The following is a 26,321-nucleotide window of genomic DNA, read 5'->3' on the forward strand; positions in this document are numbered from 1 at the left end:
GTGAGGCGTCATCTCTCCCTGCTCCCCAGTAACCTCTTGCTATAGAGTAGGTAATAACTTGCAAGTCTAGCAAGACTCAGTAAAGAAGATTATTTTTCTTTCAACCAAGTTACATTTATATTCTGCTTCCTTATTAAAAAAAATTAGATCAGCATCTTAATTTTAATTAAATAAAAGATTGCTAGCTAAGGCCTTTTGAGCCCACAGCATAAAAAATAGGAGGGAAGCCAAACACTGCGGACTGCATAAATGATCTTATCTGATGAGTAGAAGCCACAGCCTATGTGTCCTTCTCAAACTGTATGTTGAAGTCTGAAGCTGCTTCGCACCTAGTGTATGTCCTGGGGAGCTGTACTGTCACCCTGAGGCTTAGGAGTCCCTAGGGATGAGTGAACATGGTCATCAGAGGACATCTGAGAAAGCCAATGAGATCTTCTTTGGTCACATAGGAAAGCTAGTGAGGTGCCTCGGAAAGTGTCTAAATACATTAATGCTATAAACTAATGTATCACTGATTTGGAAGTGAATTAGCAGTTGTTCCTGCTAAGAGATTTTTTGCATGTTCTTGGCATGAAATTCTCTGTTTTCTCAGTGGATGCAATGGTGTGTATTTATGTTGTATCTAGCTACTGGCCACTAATGAGTACCTGTAGTCTCTGAACCTATCAGGGACATGAGGAATGTCAGATTGATTGATTGTCCCCTTTATTCTTTCCCCCTCCTTTCTCCCTCCTTTCTCCCTTGTTCAGTATTACAAGCCAAACTCTGCACTGTATATTACAAAGGAACAAACACTGCTGCTGGAGATGGAGAACGACTTTCAGAGCATTTTCTGTGTGGGATTTGTTTTCTGACCTGACTGCTGAGGTGCTGAAGCTGCCTTATGGCAGGTGCTGCTTCTCTGTGGGGATGAGAAAATAGCAGGTTTGAGGATTTAATATTTCAAATGAAAAAGATCTAGTGATCTGAGGAATAGCTGCCAGTTTTATATAGTCATCTTTCAAAATTGAGTATTGCATAATGTGGAGACCCAGAAGGTACAGAAAACATTGAGATGTTTACAATGTTGGGTCTCTAGTCCAAAATGAAATACATCTAGCCACTTCTAGACATGTTGTCTATCCTGGAATTGTCATATTGACATGACTACAGCAGAACTTTCACTTCTTCTTTTCCCCTTTATGACTTCCACTCTTAATTTTGTTGGTTTTGTTTTGTTTCCTCCCCTCCCCCCCATAATGATTGGCTATTCCCCGTACCTTAAGTACATCTTGCATAGGTATGCTTCTTTTACTGCCAGTCTGGACTTAGATGGGCTTAACCCAGTTGCATGAGTAGAACTGAATGTTCTGGATTTTTCTTGCAGGGCATTTTTGACACATGCCTTTCTTAATCATCCTCACAGCTCTTGCTCAGATTTTTATTATGGTGATGAATGCAATGGTGTCTTTGCCAAAATTAGGCTTTTTGTGCAGTATGAAAGTAAAGTGCTAATATGAAACAAACTAGGTTTTTTTAAACTTCTACTGGGTTCATGACTTGCCTAGCATGGAATATAACAGTATCACTTGTGGAGTCTTCCAGAGCTGCTTCTCTCCCCACTTCAAAACAACACCCTTTATTTACTAATAAACTGTTGACTTCTTTTTCTAAGCAGGTCATAATATGAACTTATGATATTCATTGCCATTCAAACAGAAGCTTACAGGTGTTTGCTTTCCATTTTCCTTGTGTGCAGACACATGCAAAGCTTTCTTCTGATGGTGTTTTACCATAGTTTCTGTAGAACATGCTTCTCAGTGTGTCTTACGATATCGTCTGTTCAGTTGCACCATTGAGCAGTGCCTCCTTGTTTCCTTGTACTTTGTTGTTGCTGTCCTGTTCCAGTCTAGAATCGGCCATGGATTCCAATCTTTTGGAGTAGAGAGGGTTTTCTGCTATGTCTGTGCTGGGCATGATGATGTGTGGTCCTTAAATAAAGCTCTTGGTGTGATGCTCATAGAAACAGGATCAACTATAGCAAGGCTTGTCTATTGCATTAGAAAAAAAACCAACAAATCTCCTCCTGAAATGTGGTGAATGGATGGGTGACATGAAGACAACGTGCCCAAGAATCATCTTCTTGAGGCCTGTAAAGTAATTTGTCCTGGGATGGGAAAAATAAGAAGGGATTCAGAGTATTTTGTCAGCTTCCCAAGGGGAACTGCGCAGGTGAGATATTACAGGATAACCTGGTAGCAAGCATGGGGTTGTCATGTAGCCTGAGCAAAATCACAGGTACTATCCCTTCACGGTGTCATGCAACTGTCCTGCTACACTACATCTGTTTGCATCAGAACAAAAGTAGCATCAAACCTGACATCTCATAATGGTTGCCATCAGTATAACATTTAGTAAATGGTTTCTAGGTTTTCCTGTGAAATCTTTTTTTGCTCTATGCATACATTTCAGTAGGCAAAATTGTAATTAACTCGGTACCATGCTATGTGAGGAGCAGAAATGTCAAATGGCTTTTTCCACACGTCAGTTCCAAAAGGATGATATGGCAGGAGAATTCAGAGAGCTGCTCTAGAAAGAAAGATGTCATGAGCTCTTCTCTCTTGCTTGTTCTTTTTTATGATGGAGGAGCAGAAATATTCCATCTCAGTTTTCCTGAAAGATTTAATAGATTGCTTTGCTACTAATGCCTAGATTTGCTTCAGTAGGTACCTTGGATCTAGATATCAGATACTTGCACGTTAGTACTTCAAATGTAATCACAGTAAATAAAACCAAATATACAAAATAGTACAGTATTGCTGTATGTAGAAACTGTGTGTGTGTGTATGTGTATATATAACAAAGTATGTTGGGTTGCCACCCTGCCCTCAGGATATAACTGGAAATCTCAAGATGAATTTGCTGCTAAAGCAAAACAGTCATTCTCTAAGGTAGACAGTGTAAGTACATGTTGGATTTAAACTAATCAAAACCTATTAAAAAATATCTTTGTTGATGCTTAGGATTAGGAGGAAGAGAGAATAAATTGCTCTTTTGATGCAGTTGCTGTTCTTAGAATAGTACCAAACTGCTTCCAAGAGTTTGCAGAATTAGGCTCTGTAATGTTACAGCTCCAGTTAGACACAAGAGCATTTTTTTTGAGGGTTTTTTTAACCTGAAAATATGGAGAACAGCTTTGGACTCTGAAACCCTTTGTCAAAGTGAAAGAGTTCTTGCTATGGGTTCTTTGAATATCGGTTATACTGTGCAGTTGACACCATCCCTGCCAGATTGGTAGCTGTGCTCTGAGCTCTTGCTGCCATCCAAGGAACCTGCACAAAGGCAGGGCTTGTTCTCCTTCCCTGTGACCCACATGACTCTGCCCTGACACAATGCTGGAACCCTGGGAAAAAGCAGCTCTTGAAGAGGAGGATGCAGAGGCAGCGGGTTTGAAAGGGCCTTAGCAGAAAAATAGGTTAATTTCTTTAAACACATCACTTTTAACAGTTTAGGCAGTGTCGTCTCCCCAAGAAGTCCACCATTCATTCAGTATCAGAATGCTGTTTATTAATTACTCTGTCATCTTCTGTTGCCTTGACTTGCAACTTGCTTTATGTTAATGGTTCTTTGGAGTGAGCGTCACAGGAGTTAGAAGTAAGATGAACTGGGTGTGTTCGTCATTCCTGTAGTTGCTCCCAGTTCTGCTTGATATGATCTTCATGGTTTGACTGGATTCCTACAACTTCCTGATGCGTAACTGTTGTTACTGTCATGAGCATAGCCCCATGGTTTCTTGCTTCTTGTCTTTCCTGTCAGTCTTATCTACAAATCTAAGATTAAAGCAATAGTACAGATTTTTTATTCCAAATTAAGAGTTTTGAGATGGAACTTGGCCTAAAGGGGTTAAGACTTGTTAAACCCATGTTCCCATTCCAAGCCTGAATTCATACAAAGCTTCACCATCTTTCAGAATTCAATATACTGCGATAAATCGTAGCAGAAAATAGGAGGCAAAAAATAATACTGAATTTCTTAAAAGATCAGATCAAAATAAGATTTATAAACATAATAAATGTTACATTAAAGGGAAAAAAAGGTCAGTAGGTTGGAAGAATGTTGTTCTTAAACACATTCTAATTTAAAAACAAACAAAGCCACAGTGTTTGCTTCTTGCATAAGGTGCTGTAAGCAGATGCAAGAACCTAGCATGGAAATTGAAAAATGCAGTGATATTGGTGGATGTGGGGTGAGCCCAAGCAGTTACCAGGGGGATCACTAGGACAGCAGTGCTTTACCAGCCACGTCTGACTCCTGGAATAAGGACTTTGGAGGTAAGACAGCTTCTTCTTAATCTCATTTGGTGGCCACAGATCCTGAAGGAAGATCTGTCAGTTTCACAGAGTGGATGGCAGATTTGGACTAAACTATTTTCCTTTCGAGACCTCTTCAGTAGTAGGAAAAATATGATTTCATTGTCATAGCTATATTTATGTGTGTAATTACCAGTTAATACAATTTCAGTCAGTGTTTGGAGGGTCACTTGTTATTGTTAGATAGACAAGATATTGTTAGATAGACAAGAGACAGCTTCATCTATCAGCACTAATTCAGTTTCACAAGAAGCTCAGTATTTAAGCTGTTTTCCTCCTTGCTTCATAGTAACTATTGCAAATTTACTCTCCTCTCAAAGGGTGGCTTAGACTCTCATGGGTCTTTATGGTATTATGACATCTGTTACTAATGTGGTAATTATTTCTTTCTCTGCAGTGGGTATCATAATTATCTTAAATAATATTAGAGAGAAATAAAGTAATTCTTATCATGTACAGTAGCATTTCTGACAGTCCTAATTTTTGTAATAATCTAGGATGGTGTTGAGCAAGGGGGAGGAGAGAGTGTGAAAAGACACAATCAGCTCTTCATACAAATGGTGGAGCCTGTCTTGCAGATTAGTCATTTTAACGTTTTACCAGCACTGCTGGATTCACTTGAAATGCCTGAGGAAACAGGAATGTAGTTTTTAATGGCTTGTCAAGGACTCTGATTTCTTCACTGTTTTATGACACACTTTTATGCATCTTCTTTCCCCAATCCAATAAATATTTACCTATACCAAGTGGAGCAACTCCACAGAAGAAACTGAGGTGCCTGTCCAGAATAACTCAGGAAGGATTCTCGGATTGTATTGGCCTCATAAGCTCAAATGCTTGATTCACCTGATTGAGAGCAGGATCTTCACCACAGTCCCCCCAGCCTTGAGCTTACAGCCTAATCCAAGTATGAAATCTCTATTTGGCTAGCTTAGATAGAGAACACTACCTGTGATCAAAGAAATCTCTTTTTTTTTGGTGGGTAGAAGGAAGTTATTCTTCAAGACTGTAAGTGTTCTTGAAACAGATCTGTGGAGATCTACAGCGTGCCTTGGCACCAGCTGAGCTTCTGAGATGTAGTTTTTCCATGGGATAATGCACTCAAGAAATTTGCAGATCTTTGCTGGTCAAGCATGTGCTTCACTGCTTTCTTGAATGTGTAGATGTTCAAACCATGTCTATATCCTATTTAACTATGTGCTTAAGTGTGCAGAATTGGGTTACTTTCACAAGTCAAGCTCTTTAGCTATTGTTTTCAGATAGAAGCAGTGACAATTGCAAAATCTGGTAATAGCTGAGGTGGAAGAGCAGCAGCAACACTTGCCCTCAAGCAGCCCCCTTCAGCGTGATGGTGGCTTGGAGTTCCCAGAAGGAAGCAGTTGAGATGCCAAATGAAGAAATGCCCACCTCATTTGTGAGGAATGCTTGTGATGTGCAGCTAGAATGGGCAAAGGACAGCTGCAGAATGTGCCTTCTTGATGATCACTCTTAATGCACAACAGGGGTGCTTGTCTTGATTTCAGCTCCAGGCAATTGGACCAGTGGAACATTTGCCAAATGGTAAAGGGCAAAGATATCTTTACACAGAAATAAGCTTTAGCTGTACTACTTGAAGTTTAATACGTACTCTTTGTATGGAGGCCCTCCCAATGTTTTAAATTGCAAAGAAAGCACTGCTAAAAAGTCCCTTAAGCTTTTATCATCACTCAGAATTACCTGTGGAATAGGTGTATGGCTAACGATTGTAAACAACTGTAGGAAAACCAGCAATAAGAGTGCCTGTGATAAACAGGATAGATTTGTTTTCTCACTGATCTTGATAACTATGCTTTATCTTCAGATAAGGGAAAAGGAGGGAAAAATGAATGAAACCTAAACCTAGGCACATTACACTAGATGTTTTGAGCCAGATAGCAGTAATACATTGAATTGTCATTTTAAGGACAAAAGTGTATTTTCGTCAGCTAAATACATCTTGGAGTTAAAGCACAATAGTGTTTTAAATTCTAAAATGATTTCATACCCTGGAAAAGTATGCATTGTAGAAGGCAGTTACGTTTCTCTTGAAAAAGACTGAACATGTGCATGAATATGGACTAGAGAACCAAAACTTTCTGCTTTGAAAGAGGATGATAACTAGGTTTCTGCCAGAAAAAAATGAAAGTGTTCAGTCAGAGGCATCAAAGAGCAGGCTGACAGGAGGTGTAAGCAGCAGAACTTGTGCAGTAGATGTCTGAATTTGGCAGACATTTAAAATTCAGTCTAAAATAAAGTCAGTTTTGTACAGGCAGAATTAGTGCTGAGCCCGTACACTGTGCAGTATGAGCTCATTATGTGAAGAAGTGAAATTTCCAGCTGAATTTCTGTCAAAAATCTTGGGCAAGCATAATGCTGGCAAGTATGGGGTAATGATTTAAAGAAATTCAGCTGAGTTTTTGATGAAATATGGAAACTATTTAGTTGTTATGGGTTTCACCTACGTTTCTTATGATTTTCAAGTTGTGCTATTGGTTAAGGAAGCATCTGAAAAAACAGCATATGGCAAAACTGATATAGATGCAATATGAAATAGTTTTCACAATCAGTGCTCAAAAAGATAGATTTTGGATAGTTGAAGGATCATCTAAGACAGTCTTACCTTTTATTGTACGTTTTGTAAACTTTTAAAGTTATTTTCAGTTTGAATCTTGAAAAGAAGTGAGAATAAATGCAATTCAGTCATAGAAGAGTGATGGGTAATATGTGGATGGGAAGACTAGGACTTGAGATGGTTTGAGATTTGCAGATGTTGACACGTGTAGTTGTTGCTCAGTCTCTTTGTATGGGTATGGAGAACAACAGATGTCAACACCTAGATCTGAGCCAAGATGCTTCTGCCAGTGTAGTCTTGCTGGGCACCAGCTTCTGGGCTGTGCCAGAGGTTTTTCCCATAGGGTGCTCAGGCTCCAAGCAAGTGCTTCTGGGTGAGAAAGGGAGGACAGGACCTCTAGGAAGTTGTGACCTCATGTTTTGCAGGTCTGATTTGGAAAGGTTTTGTTGAATACACACAGATGCAGTGGATAATGATGTAGAAAATAGTATTTTGGTGGAGGAGAGCTACGAGCTTGTTATGCACATGCTGCTCTCAGGGCTTCTGACTGGAAGGCATACTTCTGTCACTAGCTGTGGGGGCTGATATGTACTGGTGCTCCAGTGTCTTTCAGGTGAGACTGGAATTTGGTAGTGCCAATGGTCTTTGCTTTGCTGGTATTTCATGTAACAACTGATACATTACAGCTCTTCCTTCCAGGAGTATATGATGATGTGACCATTCTGGGTTTTGATTTTCAGATGTGTTTTAGTCCATTTCGCTTAAGCAAAATGCCTGAAAGTTGTGATCCTCATAAAGCAAGGAAGAAAACAAAAACCTAAAATAAAGAAATTCAAGCCAGTTTCATACCAAACCCATGTTTATGAGTTTCAAACTAACTCAATGTTTTGACTGGCTGGAGGCAGAAGCCTAGTGGAATTTCTCCTTGGCATATAGTATGCACTGGTTGGTCTGTCCTTGTTGTTCCCTGCTGTTTGTGTTGTCAAATACCTCTCAAAAGCTGTCTGTTCTGTCACAGAAATTGTTCTTTAAATTGCAATCATTTTATAAAAGTGCCTTAGGACAGTAGCTAATGTTATAAGTAAAAAAACCTGTTTCTCTGCAGTATAGGGAATCACAGGACTGTGGGATGGGTTTATTTATATTATCATTTAGACAAGCATGAAGTACGATTCCATTTGCTTGTGATAATGTCAACTTAATCACTTAAGAACCACAAATTCTGTCTGTTTCTGGATGTTAACATGGTTATGGTTAAGAATTTTAAGTTTGGAAGGGGAAAGCCTTGAATACAACCATTTCTTTCTGAAAGGAAGCACTGTAAGGGTAAGAAAGGAGCACTGGCTTCTGAAACGGCTTTAGGGCTTGGGAGGAAAAGTGAGGGTTAGAGAGGAGGGTGAAATTGAGTGGTGAATGAGTAAGGAGGCAAGTGTTGATAGCAAACTTTTTTATTCTAGTTTCTCAATAGTAACTTGTTCCTCAGATATGCCGTGGTACCTACTGTTATAAACTGTTGTCTAATCTCCAAAGCCATGAGACAGAATTGAAGGGAAACTGCGTAGTTAAAATATGGGTCCTATGAAGATTGATGGGAATACTGTACCTGAATCTATAGAATGAGTATGTCATCTGCAGTCTCCTGGCTTGCTGTCCTGTCCTCTGCTTGAAATGTTTTCTTGCCAGTAGCTTTTAAGAAATGGCACAGATGTCTCTACAAATTCCATAGTGAAGACCATGTTGGGATCCCTTTGCTGAAGGTTTTCTATTTCCGTTATTGTGATTGCAGTTATGAGTTTTTTTCTTTTCCAGAACAAACACACAAAATATGAAAATCAAACTATTGAGGGCATAAAGTAGCTTTTATTTAGAAATCATTTACCAGGGAGGAAAAAAAGCAATAATAAGAAAAAAATATTCTGAAATTGAATGTTTAGCTGAAGTGGAAATGTGTCATCTAAACTAATAATATAACCAAACCCCATTACCTTTAACTTATAACTACTGAAGACTTACCGGGGAGCAAAGTATGAATTCATATTAGATTTGAGAATATGGAAAATTAATGTATTTTTCCTTTTTTTTAGGTAAGTAACTGAAGGGGACATGAAGAACTGACATTTAAATGGCCAGCATGTTGCAAAAGGTATTTCAGTTCAGATCAAAGAAGAATGCACGCATAATTCACTTGAGTACATATTTAATGGATATTTTCCTATTAAAAAAATGATTAAAGTTTCTTTAGGCCACTGAATGATTGAAAGAAGTAAAAATCATCTTGCTTGTGTTCGGTGTTCATGCTATCCTTAAGTGACATCAGCATGTAATGAGAATCAAGTGGTTTTAGCTAGTTGGCTAAAATTATTATTTTTTTACTCTAAAAGTAATATAAATAATAACACAATGAATAGAATATATAAGTATCATGCTTGAAATGTTTTTCTGTCCCAGACTTTGCCTGAGGTCAGCTGAGGTATTGCTAATTTTGCTGTTGACCATTGGAAAGTCTCTTTTAGATGCCAATCATAAAGTTGATAGATGTGTCACATCTGATATCTAAGAGACAGTAGCACTGAGTAATGCTACTGATCAGCATGCAATCTTTGAAGAGCCATTTCCCTGGCAACCAGATGGTTGTGTAGGTAAGGAAGGGCTGATCATGGGTCGGGAAGCATTATCTCTACATATTCTACTAACAGTTCTGGTGCTTCTGCTGGTGACACCCACACATGGGCTTCAAAGCACATTTTGCTATATTTGGCTTGCAATAGTTGTCCTACCAATAGTTTGGGTTTTTTTTTTAATTCTGTAGAATGCTTGTTGTCAAATGCTCTGTGTGTGTAATCTGTCAGAAGATTGTAAATTGATGAGAGGTTACACAGAGTATTTTTAGCTCATACTGATTAGGGATGGGAACACAGAGTTGTAGAAGAATCTTCAGAAAGGCTGGTTAATGAAAAAGAATTATCTTCTCAAAATGTCAGTGTTTTCTAATTATTTCCACTGGAATGAAAGCTATACTTTTGAATATTTTTGACAGAAGAGGGGAAAGAGGAAGATAAACCTCTTGATTAGGGAGTGTGTCTGGGATATGGGAGAGAAACTCAACTTCTGATCTCAGTAAGGAACAACTGAAGTTGTTTAACACTGAATTTCCTACTACTGAAAAAATTATGGAGACCACTGGGGTTTTGGATGTTTTCCTTCCCTAGATTTTGAGTTAAAACCCAGAACTACACTGGTCAGAAAATCACATATTCTCTGACAAGATTTACAGCTGGAAAAACTGACTGGTTTTGCCTCTTACAGACCTTCCACTATTTGCTGCATGTAACTACTTCATGATTGTTTTCTGTTGTTCTTCCTGATTTTCCTTTCTTTCCACTGGAATTTAAGTGGCATAGAAATGTCATGGAGAAACAAACCTCACCTGAAGCTGATTTAGTGAACTGGAGTTTGGTAATATTTCAGTTTAAAGAAAAAAAAGTCTGTCTAAAATTTCAGTTGCACTTTATAGTTCTGCTTTGCATTTTAAGCAAGAAGTATTTTGAGATACGGGGTTATAAATGTGTTGCAGCTAAGCGGGAAAAGAAATAGAATTTTTCCTATCCTGAAGCTTGCTCTAGTTTTAATAGGTCAGAGGTTCTTCTGAGTAGAAGCTCAAAGTGTAGAAGGTAATGATGCCAGAATTCTGCTCATGATCCATGAATAATTGTCTTTTTGGGAACTAAGAGTTCTTTTAAGTCCTCAGAGAATGCTAGGACATGGTTTTATTGTGAATGACAAGTCACTTGGCTGGCATTAAAACAAAATGATGCTAATTGCGGTTACTTTAGAATTTTTTTTAATTTTTAATTTTTTTTTCAGAATGAGCAGCTAAACATTAATTAAACCTCCAGTTATGAGTTGGACGCCAAACATTTGGTAACTCTGAGATGATGGACAGAGCATGCAGTGCAGTTGAGTTGTTTCTTTCTGAAAGTGGGGTTTTAAGCTCCATAGATCATTCAGTTACTCCTGAAATTTACCTTCTCCAGTATGGATGCTGATGTGGAGGCCTGAGTGCGTGAATGATACACTGTTACTGAAAACTGGTTTCAGGCTTTGAGAGAGCTGGGCTTCCCTCTTAAAAGTCTATCCCTTCAGTAGGCTGAAATGCAGCCTCCTCAAGGGACTGGTTCCCCTTTGGTCCATGGTATGAGCTTAGGAGACACACAAAATACAGTGGAGTGCAACCTCTGCATTACTAGTGTTTTCCTTAAGCAGTTATATGGAACTGATAAAAATCTATGTAAAAATCAAAATTAGTCATGCACTGATTTTATACACCAGATTTGATGCAATGCTTACTGAATATCTCATCTATTTGATAAGTATAAAATTAAGGCAAGTTCATCCCATGTAGATTTATGTCTGATGGGCTACATGAGGATATGTTGTGAGGAAACATATACAGGGGTATAAAAAAGATGAAATTAAAGTGATTTGTTTCAGGCAATTTAGTTTATTACGCTTGACATGTCAGGTCACTGAAACATAACTAGAAGCTTCCTCTTGGAAACATATTGTCCTGTCTTTCTTAATGAGCATCTGTAGTGCATTATTATTCCTCCAATGTAACTATGTGCATTCTGTCAGAAACCAGCAGATACTCTGCTACTGAGGAGTCCAATGTTCCTTTAGTTTTTATGGGAATAATAATACTTTTTTTTTTATTATGCCTTTGAAAGTTTTTAGAGGTTGTCTCAGTAAATTAGGCACTGTTTTATGAGCTGTATTGTCACCATCTCAAGCAATCTGCCATCTTGGTTCTTGATGTATGGATTCACTTTTTTCCCCTCTCCATTTTTATCTGTTACATCATATCTTTTTTTGTCGAGCCTTATGCAAATTTGAGTAAAGGACTTTCTATCTACTGAGATTGTACTGGTCATTTACGTAAATGCCAAACGACATGCTAAGGTCAGAGATGCTCAAAATTAGGTCAAAATCCTTTAAGATTTCAGTGTCATTGTTTTCTGGAGTTTTTCTTTGCTTTTTGAAAACGCAGTTTTCTAGCCTATATGATTGTAGGGGTACCAGTGGAAATATCAACTGTTCACGCAGATTTCCCTGGTGCTCAACTGAGCCTTTGTACTGCCTGACATGAGGTAGATGTTTCCTTCTTTTTCAAGACCCTAAGTACTCAACAATCAGACCTCTGTGTGTGTGTACATATATTATATTGCAGAATAAAATGTGTTTTTTTGCTATTGGTGGGTAACAAGGCAGCTGGTGTGCTGCACAGCAAGGAAACACTGCCCCCTCTTTTACTCATCAAGCTTTGGATAAAATCCACTTTCTGGGTTTCTGACACACATTGTCCCCATCTTTCCATGGAGCCAGGCAGCAGAACAGGCATTGCCATTTTTCTCCTTTCTTCTCTCTGGCTAAGCTGTTTGTTCTCATTGGTGATCCTGAACCATGGCAATTGCCCCAGCACCATCTCTCAGCAGTTTTGATTGGAAAACTGAGTCAATAGGTGGGGTGTTCAACATCCAACTTCACAAGAGAATCTGCCTGGAATCTCTTAATGATCATCCTGATAGGTTTTCAACACTAGAGAACCAAAATCCTGTGTAAATGGTAGCTGAAAGGTGAAGTCTGCCAGATCTCCTACCTGGGAGGCATCTGTTTTATCTTATGATTTAGGTATGACAAAATAATCTCTTTGTAGTCAACTCAAAGCAGTTATCCTTTCCAAGTGATGCAGTTTTGTATCTAACATGTGTACAGGAAAAGAGCTGGATTTCTAGTATTTCAGGGGCATAATAAGCTATTTTCTTTACTTGTCTGAGTATAATGCATTTTATTTGTAGTACCTTATTTTTGGAAAATGCAGGGATCAATAGATAGTAAGCTTACACTTTGCACTGGAATGCAAAGTGGCTATGATGAGACTGTGAAAAAATACGCATTTGTAAAGGGGTCAGCAGGACAGTAGATCTCAGTGTGGCTTTCTGTCTGTTCTACAAGCAAACAGTTCAGGATGCCGAGGAAAACTTGTGATATCTACTTTCTGACTGCAAAGTGAAGCAAAGGCAATAGACTTTTGAAAATGGGGTTATGACTGGGGGAGAGTGGAGAGGGGAGTATTTGTTCTGGTAAGCAGGAAAAATGAGAGTAAAGAAAAGCTGTATCTTTTTTCCAAACTGTTTTTTTTTGGGGGGAGGGGGGTGTTCAATATATATATATACACATATATATGTACACACACAAGTCCATTGAAGAGTGCTGCACTACAGTTATTTGCACTTGCATATAATGTCCACAGAGCTAAGCAGTGACACTAGAAAGCAAGTGAATTCTTGAAGATTTTCCTTTTTTGTTTGTTTGGGGTTTTTTTTCCAGATCCACGGCTAGGCAGTAAGAATTTCGCTGCTGAATGACTTCCAAGATAAATGTAAAAGACATTATTTACTATCTTCCCATTAGAACTATCTCTGTTACCACTGCCCCATTTTTTTCCTTCTTAGGTTTCTTTTCTGAATGTATGTATTCATTTATGGAGTAATGCACTAGGCAAGATAGCGTGCAAATTCTACACGCTAAGTTTATTCAGCCACTATGATTTCTATTCCACATTAACACTAAGATCATAGTGTTATTTATCCACTGTATTATTCATCCACATAGTATTATTCATCCACTGGAAAAAATGGTGTTAAAATCTGAGCAGGGCAGACCTAGCACGAGAGGAAAATCTTCCGTGCAGTTTGATGCTGCAATATACGGGTACAGATTTGATGGGTCAGCAGGAGTGCAGAGTTCATGTCAGTGGAATTTATCTGTTGAAGGATTGTTCTGAGTTCAGCAGTAGCAGTCATTTTTCTCCTTCTCAGTAGCTGATGCAGTGCTGTGGTTTTGACTTTCGGCCTGGAAACAGTGCTGGTAACACTGATGTTTTTAGTTGTTGCTATGTCATGTTTACTCTGACCAAGGACTTTGTGAGTCTCATGCTCTGCCAGGGAGGCAGGGAAGCCAGGAGAAAGCAGAGACAGGACACCTGACCCAAACTAGCCAAAGAGGTATTCCATACCACAGCACGTCATGCACAGGATGTAGGACTGGGGGCAGTTACCCGGAAGGGCAAGATCACTGCTCGGTCCACCTGGGTATCGGTCAGCAGGTGGTGAGTGATTGTATTCTCTTCCCTTGTTATTTCCTTTATCATTATTGTTATTGGTGGTAGCAGTAAGGGTTTGTGTTATACCTTAGTTACTGGAATGTTCTTATCTCAACCCATGGGAGTTACATTCTTCCAATTCTCCTCCCCATCCCTCCAGGAGCCTTGGGGAGAGGGTGAAGAAGGAGGTGAGTGAGACAGAGACTGTGTGGTTCTGATTTACGGCTGGGCTTCAACCAAGACAAGGATGTCTTGTATTCCAGAAAACACCAATTCCAGCTGTATTTGCTGATCTCTTAGTTTTCTGAAACATCTGACAAATTCTGTAACTTGACAGTGTAGTCTTGTTTAATACAAAGAATACTAAAGAATATTAGGTTAATACACCAGCCAGCATTGATGACTGTAAGCAGCATAGTTGCTTACACAGGGAGTTGAACCAGGTGATCTTTGAAAGTCCCTTCCAACCCAGGCCATTCTGGAAGAGGTAGTAGTTTTAGCTGTATTCCTTTTTTCCTTCCAGTTGTGTTGCTGTTGCTTAATATTTAGTTTTGTGCTGTGTTTAAAAATGGTGCAAAATACCTAGCTTCAAATTCCATTTAGATATAAAGTGATTTGAAGTTGTGACTATTACCTGCCTGTTTGAATTTTCTAAGGAACAACTGAAAGAACCAGCATAGCCTTTCACATAAATTGATAATTCTGTTGGCAGCTTCAAGGGAGGTGAAAGCTTAAATGGGTGTAATGAATAAATTACCCTTTGACTTCATACTGTTCTCTGAAACCAAGAATGAAACAGTGTATGGTGAGTTTGCACCGCCTCTTGCCTTCTTGGATTTCTTTTCAAGAGATTCATTTTCTCATGATTAATTTAATCCATCGTGATCTGGCCTCTGTTAGAAAATGCAAAGGAAAACATATCATAACCAAAATGAGCATAGAGAAATCATGGTCATTTTCTTTTGATCTTTTTGGGATCTGTGAATATAAAATGTGAGAGGTTCCAGAGCCTCTATGAAGGCTTAAAAGAATTTCACTCTAGCTATTGATTTTTTTCTGGAATGCTTTCAGGTGCTAGGGCAATTTGTAGCTAGCTAAATACAAGCAAAGAGAGGCTGCTCCATCAGAGATTAAAGCTAATGGGCCACAAAGGCACACAGGATAATTCCAGCATCTGGCACTAGGTTTGAACCAAGCCTGGAACCAAAAGGAGCGGGAAGCTGGGTATGTTGGCCAAGGGCTAAATGGTGCACTCTGTATGAGTATTAGCTAGTTTAAGCTGTTGTGTACCCATGCTTGAAAATAGCTTTCAGTTTAAGAGGTGGGAAGAAAACGGGTGAAGATGGCATCTCTTGCTTGAAGCAGTCACTGTTTAAGGAGCAGGTTGTGTATAGTTCTTCTGTGCCTTGTTCTCTTTTGATTTGTTTTTTTCCTGTCTCTTTCCCCCGTCATAAAAATAGAAGGAGAAAGCCACTTCAGGTAGCTTGAGATCTTCCAAAGTGACTTTGCTTTATTTAAAAAAGAGCCCAAACATAAATCCTGAGGAAGTGTCTAATACGGTCCTGAGCCTTTCCATGGTTCTTTTTCCAGACATAAAGTAAAACCTGACATGCATTGACTGCAAAGGGCAGCAGGTTGGCTGCAAGGTTTTTTGGTTGGTTGGTTTTCTCTTTTTTTTTTCTTTTTTTTTGTCTGTTTAAGCCTGTCTGAAAAATCTCATCTGTTTTCTTCTATTACAGGCATGGCAGTCAAAAGAGCATTATGTTTTATCAATCAGAGAATGGGTAGTTCTCATCAGCCCAGCACATTTCTTGCATTCTGTTTATAAACATATGTTGAGAAAACTCTTTGTTCTTATGTGGTGTTTGCAGTTTCTTCATTATGCCAGAAGAGATGAAAACATTGGTCTGGACACTTTGCAGAGCTGCTTTTAATGTTTCAGATAATTATCGGTTGCCTTCCTCCGCCCACTTTGCAAATCCTTGCAAATACCTTTAGCACTAAATGGATAAGCTCAGTAAATTAAGCAAAGATAATAGCCTGCTGTCTTTTGGAATTTGCAATTCAACTATTTTATGCTGTCCTTGCCTGTGGTTGGTCTCCTTTCCACCTAGACAAAACAAGGCAACTCTACATCTTCGGCCCAGTCTTAACTGTTGGCAGGGAGTATAACCTGGAATGTAGGTAGTAACAATCTGAGATGAAATGTAAATGCAGAATATTGTTGCTCTCCATCCATGTTACAGTGATGTTCCTGGCACAAGTAGAAGTTGAAGATGGGGTTTGTCAAGGTTTCAAATGCCACCAAAGATTTGGGGTTGTCAAAAGTCACCCTTTTAAGCTTGTGCCTGCTTTTAAATGTATTTGTACAGTGCAGAGATTTCACTCCTCAGTCTTTCAGTCCTTCAAGTGCCACTTAAAAATGCACATCTAACCTTCTGTCAGTCTGAGTACTCCATGCATGGTCCTTTCAAGATTATCGTTTCACTGTCTGTATTTCAAGAGTCAGTGCAAAATCAGTTAGAAGTGAGGTTGTGTTTGTGTTGGATGTAAGTGTTAGTGGCAGAAAGGTTTCTATTGACATGTATCAGAATGAGCTAATTTTATAAGTTACTGGATTCCCTGGAGTGCTTAACAACGGCATAAAATAAGCAAAACAATTAAAATGTTCCCAAACTTTTCATCTGTGGAAGTGAGCAAACTCAGGCAGCAAAATACTGCCCCAGTGTATTCCTCACGTTAGAAATGCAAAGCTTCTAATGAACTGCCATCAACCAATCTATTTACTCCCTCACAAACTTCATCCTCCAGATTTACTTGGGTGTGGGGGGAAGCAGGAAAAGGGCTGACATATATGGCATATATTTTTCAAGTGACTTCAGACCTGCTCTGTAGTTCTTCCAAGTACCTGTGGCTGTAACCTCTGTGGTTCAGAGGTGGGAATGCAAAGTTGGAGAAAGTAATTTATGTTTCCTTTGTGTACTTTGAGCCTTTTAGCTAAAGAAGCTGGTGGAATTTGGGCTGCCTCCTTGTCTGCTCCTGCTTTGCTCAGACTGTAACGTCACAGCAATTTGTCTCATTAATCTGTAGCCATGAGAACAAATTACGATCTGCTGCAATGGTAATTGTATTAACTAAAAAGGTCAGAAAAATGAAAGGGAGGAAGTTGTATGTTCAGCTGTCAAAGCTGTGCAATTAATATTTTTCCCAAAAATTTTTAATGAAAAATAAAAATATGGAAGTGTGCGTAATATATATACATGTGTATATATACACACACATGTTGATTTCATATGGAGTGTGTAAGTGTATGTTAAATGAAACCAAGCCCATATTTATGGCTTGAGATTAGCAGGCATTAGTGAACCTCTATAAATTCTCAGAGGGGGAGTCAGCTGGTGTAGTTGAGTTAAAAATTCAAAACACTTGGATAAAACCCTACGCAGCAGTAGGTAATAGGTGCTTTCTGCTTCTTTTTAGGTCTTAAATACTTAAACATTTTTTAGATGGGAGCCAGGTACTTCTTAAAGACCCTGTTTGGAGTTTGTTATAGCAGAGACTTTTAAGAGAATGCAAATAGTCAAGTGAAAACAGCTAAGCATGCCTTTTGAGTGATGCAAAATGTAGGTTGGTGATTATGGAGCTGCTGAAACTCCCCAGCTGTACCTTCTGTCAGGAGACATTGCTAGAGGGTGAAAGTGACGCAATCTGCAGTGGAAGAAGTCACTGGGGTCCATATTTAGAAACCATTAGAGGAAAGTAGTTACTGACATTTGGACTGAGCCATTAGTCTTCCAAAACCTAAAAAATGGAGCAGCAGCTGGAAAAGCTGAATTTGCCTTGAGTCAAGAATTGGACAAATAGTGCAACGAAAGTCTGATGCAGGTTCCTCTGTAAATGATGGTCAGTGTTGGACACCTGTCCTACAACATATCCAAAACAGAGTAACAGAAGGCTTCCAAGGAGGGCTTGTGCCATACAGGAGAGCACAGATGATATTCTCAGAAGAGGAGGAAGAAATCACCTCCCATTTAGGAAAAGGCTAATGTGAGACAGTTTTATTTATATCTCCCTGTTAGGAGGATTAGCTGGGAGCTGCCATTTGCTCTGTCTTCTCATAACTCTATGACAGGAGTTTGTCTGAGGATTACAACCTCTTATGTGGCCAAAAATTTACAAAATGCTCTACTTCATTCCCATTCCTCTTCCTATTTTTTTTTTTTTTTAACTGATGTCTTTAAAATCACTTTAGTGGTAGTGATACTCTTGAAATTGTTAATCGAAGAGCTGTCACTTGCCTTAAGCAAGCCTGAAAGCATGTGATGAAATAAACTTTGTCTGGGCATTTGGGTTTTAACCACATTTATCATCCATAAAAACCTCATTCCAGGAGCAGACCTGAGAGTGTGTGTTTCTCTGTGTTTTCTCCTCAGCCATAGCCACAGTTTGGTGCCTGGAGAAGAGCAGGAACAGGGCAAGCGTATGTGATGCTTTTCCTGAATAATCTTTCAGCCTCCAGCTGTTTTCAGCTCAGGGGATTTCCTGAGCTGAATATTGTCCCTGTATATTTAATAACCCCCGTATATGTTTAATAACCCCCAGTAGCTTTCTTTTTCCCAAACTTTTCCCTCCTTGAGTGGAGATGAACCCCTTCCATCTTGCTAGGTGAAGGTGAATTCCTGCCACGTCCTCTATTCCAGCTGCTGGCATGTGACACATGAAGCTTGTTATCCTAGAATATAGGTGTGTTCTGAAATTAAGGGAGGGGAGAGACAAGGTTTAAAGACAAAAATACTGATATTAAAGAATACAGGAGTTGTTGCTACAGTTGAAATATTGCTCTGAATATAGGCATGTGATCAAGAACAAACCCCAAACACAGAATAGCACATACAAAAGATGGAAATCATTATTCAAATGACTGCTCATGTGAGTCTTTGCTGATTGTCTTGTCAGCATGGCTTTATTTATAAAATATTACATTTCAAAAGGAAGCCATCAGAAAATTAATGACTTTGTAGTCACAGCTGGGTTTAGAAAGTGAAGATAAAATGGCAAGCTCTTTATTGAGGCACGCCGTCCATTTTGTGTGCTGGATGTTCAGGGAAAAAGTATGTCTTGATTCGGTAGCACAAGAAATTAATGTACTCTATCTTCTTATTTTTGGCATTCCATGTTGTTCCTGTTTTCCATTTCAGATATTGATAATGATATCTTTGGTAGCTTCCTGATTTTAAATTAACTTGGTTAAAGTATAGAAACTTAGAACATGCATCAAAAATGGGGGATGGAGCCTCACCCATGGAGCCAAAGCAATTTCTATGTTAAACTCTTGTCAGCCATGTGACCAGGTTGCAAGGGACAGCACAGAACTGTAGCATGAGCACAGTTAAGTAATCAGCCAGGATGGAAAAGGCAGGTGATGCCCAATGCAGACTGAATCTAAAGGAAAATTATTAGTCATCTTTAAAATTCTTCTTAAAGAGGTGGCAAAATGTTGGTCAAGTTCTTACATCAAAGTGCATAAAGAACTAGTGGTGAAAAGCATGATAGGCAGGAAAGAGATGTTAAACGTAAACTGGATCTTTAGAGGCTTGTGGCTTGCTCAGATTTGGATGAATTTCCACGGGGATGGCAGAAAGCTTATCCCTGACACAGCAGCCAAATTTTTAAGCCTGTCCTCCAAAGTGTGAATATTCTCACGGTTTTCAGCAAAATGGTGGTAAGAATATTCTGAAAATAGACTGTTCTGCACACACATTATTTACATGGCTAGATTGTCAGCCTGAGAGACTCCAAACACTGAAAGTATTTTAAATTTGGTATAATGAAAAGGCACTTGCCCTTACACAGTGAATTGTTAGACAGTCTGCAAGCATAACTCCCTGCACCACAGCAGGGTAAGATAAGGGCAAGGTTTTCATCTACTTTGCCTAGTTCCTAGGCAGGGATTTTAAGGTGATGTTTTGCTGCTCTTTAAAATATTTCTGCTATATTTGCCAGTGGGAGAAATGCTGAGGGTGGAATTGATGTACCAACATCATGCTAACTTTAAAGGAAAGCAAAGCACAGTCCCTTAAGCTTGAATCTGGCTTTTCCTGGGCAGCAGCATCCCCTCGATAACAGTGCGAGTGCAGTAATATACCTGTTATCTGAGTGTGAGATATGATATTTTCTACATATCCTTGGCAGTGCTGTAACAGCACTAGGAGTTGCTCCAATGGTGGTTTTCATACACGCTGTGGAGACAGTCTCATCCAGCAAAACAAGTGGGTGCTAGTGGTAGTAGCATAAAAGACTCTTCTTTAAATAGCTTGGCGTGTCAAAATACTACCAATAGATTACTACTATTAAAATAAATAGTTTTACAGATTATTACTATTACTAATAATGCCAAAAGTCATCTGTATAATAAGAGGAACTGAATTCAGGTCACATGTGACAGTACCTTTCAAATGCTGTAGTTATACTAAAATACAAGTCTGTATGTTTACCTACCTACCATGTTGATGTGAAAGGACACACTCAGCTAAAATGAATTTTAATTTAATTTTATGCATGTATTGAGTATAAATGGTTTGACACTTCTCCCATTACTGTTCTTTTAAAACTTGAGCAATCAGTCTTTGGGCTAGGCTCTCAAAGTTCTCAAAGCTCTCAAAATGCATATTTTGTTTTATTTTGTTACGTTATTGGTGTAAAACCAGCTTGAAAATGGTGGTTTCCAAGGTTTGGGGAAGGTGAATTTTAACTTACCAAAGCAATATGAACACAAATGATTAAGAAAAATAATGTTTAAGAGTTATGAATTCCTTTCTTTTTAAAGAGAATTGTTTTTCTTACTTTTCAGAAGGTACCTTTGTTACTCTTTTTCATTTTGTTTTTATTAATTTGTGCTGTTTGATCTCCTGTATAGTTAGCAACCGCCAAAGAACAAAATGTATCTTACCTTTTCCCTTAAATGGGACTCCCATGTTAAGGTAATTATAGCACGTAAGAAATGCAGTTAATGCCCAGACTGTGTCCAAGCCTGTGCTTCTAGGGGAAGCAAAGATATTTATATAGGACTGAAGTGCAACAGTTCTCTGATAAAGGCCAATGTCGTGGGATGAAGGTTAAATGGGAACAGCATTCCCTTGCCAGCCTGTCGGGGAGCTGGGGTCGTGTAATGCTGTCACCAAGCCAAGGCAAGAAATAGCTCCTGATTTATTTTCTTTAGCTGTTTGTCAATGAGGAAGCTGTAGCTGTGATAGTAGTGGAGCTGAGTTATTTAAAACCCATTGATAATTAGGAGATTAGTAAGTGCTGGTTGCTATGCTGTGTAGGTTACCCTTTGATGAGTTTCTTTAAAGAATATCCAGTATTTAGTTAGTAGTTTGCTTCCTGTTTTACATTTTAATTGCTTCATTTTGCTTAGCAAAAATGAGCTACTAGTATTTAAGCAAGCCAGAGTGTCTTGTTCAGAAAGTATCTATTAATAATTTTATTATTTGGTGGTAAGGGGATCATTGTCCTATTATTATTATTATTTTAACTCCTTAATCTCAGTGGAAGCAGTGTGTGCTATTTGGAAGAGGTTTTCAGCTGCATGATGAGAACACTGTCTCGAAATTTTCAGTTTGTTGATATGAATAATATCATGTGAATAAATTGTCATAACTTCCTGGTGCACATTAATTTGATTTTTTTTAATGGGGAATTTAGTTCTTAATCTCATGATGGGGAAGACGGAAAAGGCTGAGTTTGATTGCAAATTTGGAAAGCTAGATTTGTTCACAGTGAATGAATGTATAGAATGCTTATATCATAAAAAGCTGACTTCTGTGCTTTGGAGCAACTTCATGGAGCTATATTGATTTATATTAGATATGAGGAAGAAGTTATTCCCTGTGAGGGTGGTGAGGCACTGGCACAAGTTGCTCAGAGAACCTGTGACTGCCCCAACCCAGCCAGTGTTCAAGGACAGGTCAGATGGAGCTTGGAGCTTCCTGGCCTAGTGGAAGGTGTTCCTGCCCATGGTAGACTGGATGATTCCCTTCCAACCCAAACTGTTCCATGATTTTATGATTTTAGCAGAACACGTGCACAAGTGAATACCAAACTGCAGCTTTTCTATCTGTTAATTTTCCCACTGATGCTTGTTCTGCATCGCTGACTGTGGCATATAAAGGGTCGATTTATAAATTCTGCATCGACATTAAAATACTGTTTTAAAGATTGTTTTCAGGCAGCTAGACACCAATGCACTTAGAAGTTTAGTCATTTGAGATCGTAATGGAGAATCTTGTTCTCATTGCACTTCGATGACATTTGCTAACATTGTGTAAGTGTATGCTTCTTAGGATGTTAGATAATTTCACTGTTTCCATTTGCTTAGTTTTGTTGTTTTAAAAATGTGATCTTTTGCAGTAACGTACGGAAATTGATGTGTCTAGCAATGGGTATGCTCCTCGGATCCATTTTGTGGTGGTCTACAAATCTATTTACAGCTTGGTATTCACACAGATCTCCACCTGGCAGTGCTGGGGTGCCAATACACTCAGGGACCATTAGAGTTGCTTCCAGAAATGTTTACTTAATTATTGTACAGACATGAAGGAGGACTTTTGCTGCCTGCTATGTATCAGTTTCCAGATGCGGGTGATGGATGACATGATTGGAGACCTGTCAGTCCCTGGCTGTAGTCACTGCTAATTGAGCTGGGGAGAATTTCACACGTTTGCTTTTTGGTTCCCTTCTGGTGTTGAGGTGGGAAGTTCAGTCACTGCCACTTTTTAATCAGGCTACTTTCACATGCCCTCCTCATCTTCAGCTGGTTGGCATATAGTAACTGTAGTGTATGTGCAAGGGGGAAGAGATGTGTGTAACTGAGGTTGGGTTTTAGCTCCCAGCGCCTGTAGCATTAGTGCTTAAACCAAAAGAATTGCTTATGAGTGTGGTTCCATGGGGTTTAATTTTGTGTGGTTTATGGGGGCAGGCTTGGGTCACACAGAGCCCTGAGGGGCTGGAGCTGGCAGTGGGCAGTGTGGTGGACTCCGGCTGGGGAAAGCAGAGCATTGCATCAGGGCACACTAAGCAGACCTCTTCCCAAATGCCACCTCTACGTTGAGAATAATCTTTATTTCTAGAGGTCTGAAACCAGAAAACCTATGCAGATGGCTTGAAAATTTAGCAAAACTGCTTTCTGCAGTGCATGAAGATTAGTAAAAATGGCTTATCACTTGCAGTATAGTATTTTGCATCTTGGAAAAGTTGCACAAGAGCTAGTAGTAGAAATTCTTCTCCCCTCCATGTTGTTTTATCCTGTTGTATTTGTCTATGTCAGAATCATGGGGAAAAAAACCCAATATTAGTTGTGTTCAAATCATCATCCCTTTGAGGGCAGCCTGTGGTGACCCTGCTTGCTTCGTGTCCCTTTCGTCAAAAGAGGAAGAAGACTTTTCACAAAATGGTATGAAATGACAGGTTTGGGTACTGACAGGCTGGTACTTACAATCTTCACTATAAACTTCAGATGAGATGAATTTCTGTGGGGTTACCTGGTTAACAGTTGAATGTTAAACCAAAATATTTTTTATCTTGGAAAAAAGTTTTCAATACACTGTCCACCAGTGCTCAAGACATGACTTAGAACAGAAGGAGAACATTATTGTGTAGAATGTAATAATGCTTTTCAACTTCAGCTGTAAGATTGGTACTTAAAATTTGGTTTTTACAGGTACATAGGCTTAGAATAATTTTTTTCTTAATCAACTGCACAAAAAACCCCTGTTTTCAGTATTTTTCTGATAGATGTAGGGATCTATGTTGGCAGCATACTGAAGTGGTTAGGAAAATCTTCCAATTATTCAGGTATCAGAGGATTCTGATCACACTTACTTTTACCCAAGAGTAACATAGTCACAAGAAATCATGCCTATACCATGTTCCTTTTCAGTGGAGATGTATGCCCTGTGCAAATGTGTATATTTCTGTGGTGATGCCAAGCATCTAATCACTGCTAAAGCACGTACAGATTTGGATTTGATCCTTTATTGCCACCTTCTGCTCATCCATCTTTCCACCGCATGCTGGTGATGCAGCAAGATGTTGCACTGGCAAACTTGTATTAAAGATGACATTTGGATTATACAGCATTTTAAGGAAACGGTGCCGAAAGGAAATGTCAGTTCCCCTTCTGAATTCCAGAGCCCTCTTTAAATAATACAATGAAAATATCTTACCTAGGAAAATAAGCTTTCATGATTTGGGAAACTAAGCCGTTTCTCTAACACAAAGGAGCTCAGCCTGACTTCGATTAGCTCAAAAGCTCACAAATCACAAACTGAAGCAAACAGTATTAATGTATTGCATTGTGAATCGTAAAATTTGAGAGTAATTTAAACCTTGAGCATTTAAATAGAGAATAGAAGCAATTGTAGAATTAGTATTAACTACTTAAAGCATAATGTTTTGTTCTGAAAATTCCTGCATGGTATTCTCTGGAAAGCAAGCCCTTGAATGTTTATCCTATCAGCATTTATGACTTGTTATATGGCCCAAACACTGACTTTAGCTCCTCCTGCTCCAATAGGAGCTCTATTCAGACAGAGGGAAATAGAAAATACCAGCTACCTTGGGATATTACTAATAAAAATCTGCCTTTTTTAAAATGCTGAAAATAATTTTAATTGCTCATTATAGCTGAAAGGCATATTGATCCCCTAGAAAAATTCATGGTGGAGAGGGAACAGATGAAACTTGATGGTGTCCTTATTGGGTACTTTTAGCTAGGAGAACTAGGTAGGGATAGAAGCAGGCTGGAAACTTTGCTGATTCTGAAAGCAATAGAAGGAACCCAGGTGTATCATTATATACTAGTTTCTTCTTCTTCCCTTCTTTTAGCATGGCATATTTAGAATCTGCACAGGTAGAAAATTGATTGTCTGAACTTGCTCAACATCTACAGTTTGTGAGGGTAAAGAAGATGAAGTCAAAGTTGCAGAAGAACTAAATCTGGGTAACTAACAGTGAGTGTACTGTGGAAGATGGTGGTCCCTGGCTGCATTGTGTTTTACCCATGTTTATAAATAATGGAAAACAGTTTCTTCAGACTGAGAGGTGCAGATGGGATGCATCTTGATATAGCTTAACAGCCTCGGTGTCAAAGGCTAGGAAAGAGGTATGCCTCATTCATTACACTATGTTTAAAATTTGCTGTGGCTGTTGAAGACTGCTGAGTTCAGATACACAAATACTTGCTTACCACAGGCTATGGGAAGGGCACATTTACTGGTCTAACAGATTATAACTCCTTATCTCTTGGTAACTTATTCATCTGCTATAAAATTGATACAGAGCAGTTTTAAATCTGTATGGTATCGATTTATTTTACTTAATTTAGGTAAACTGAACCTGTTTAAAAACTGTATATACAAGTTCCCCCACATGTGGTCCTGGCTTATGCTTCACTCGAGTGAGAAGTTGACTCCAGTCCCACTGGAACTTGAATGCTCTTGGATTTGTGGTTCCCACTGAGAACTGTTTCCTGCCAGTGGGCTGTTTTTGGACAGCTTCACAACACTTCTGAAAGTGATTTATCAAGCAAATGCACTGAGGCACACTTTAAAGTCATGCTTGTTGCTGCATGGCAGTTCACTGAAGGTTTTCTAGTCAAAGGATCATTTGGTAGCTGGGTCACTGGGTATGTGTCGCTCTTAGTTTAAAGACTGGATCTCTTTAAAATTCAAATAAAGCCACAAAACGCTTATTTCTTTGAAGGTGAATGTCCATGAATAATATTGTGTTGTATCTAAAAATGAGGAACCGGTGGCTAGTTTTGCAATACACGTGGCATTTTGAGGTTTAGGAGCTAGTTTAAGAACAAAAGATGACATAGGAGTCTTGAGACAGATGTATGGTTAAATAGTGTGTGTGTGTGTGTGTGTGTGCATAGTTACAGTTATTCATAATCTGGCCTCTTGAGTGGCGGCAGTTCAGCCCACATCAGTCCTATGAGTGTCCAGCTGTTCTTCCTAGAAGGCTGGCATTTCAAAGAGGAAAAGGGCATCTTAATTTCAGTACCTTGGAGATGGTAGGTGCTTGGTAGTTTGCTTTGGTATCTATTCTGTAGGAGCTGAGGTGACAGGATGAAGGTAATGCTGAGGCTGCTGAGCATCTCAGGAATGGAATAAGAGCATCCTGGCTATAGGGTACATGGACTTATTTATTTTATGCCTTC

General features: G+C 39.0%; 2 protein-coding genes across 3 annotated transcripts in view; one reads left to right on the top strand and one right to left on the bottom strand.

Moving 5' to 3' along the window:
• NEUROG2 (neurogenin 2) overlaps positions 1–26,321 on the bottom strand; it is a 456,819-nt gene that overhangs the window by 120,246 nt on the left and 310,252 nt on the right. The gene's annotated exons all lie outside the window — the stretch shown is intronic.
• The window catches only part of ANK2 (ankyrin 2), a 372,658-nt gene that overhangs the window by 47,377 nt on the left and 298,960 nt on the right, over positions 1–26,321 (top strand). Inside the window, exon 2 of one of the 2 annotated variants that reach the window (XM_061343845.1) lies at positions 9,024–9,082. The exons of the other annotated variant lie outside the window; for it this stretch is intronic. Coding sequence (XP_061199829.1) covers positions 9,062–9,082 — 21 coding nt within the window. The 5' untranslated portion in view covers positions 9,024–9,061. The remainder of the gene's footprint in view (positions 1–9,023; positions 9,083–26,321) is intronic. 2 annotated transcript variants of the gene reach the window in all.

The sequence above is a fragment of the Neopsephotus bourkii genome, unplaced genomic scaffold, assembly GCF_033783945.1.
Source record: "Neopsephotus bourkii isolate Nb327-2 ecotype Australia unplaced genomic scaffold, CSIRO-AGI_Nbou_v1 NB_1827, whole genome shotgun sequence".
NCBI classification, from domain to species: Eukaryota; Metazoa; Chordata; class Aves; order Psittaciformes; family Psittacidae; genus Neopsephotus; species Neopsephotus bourkii.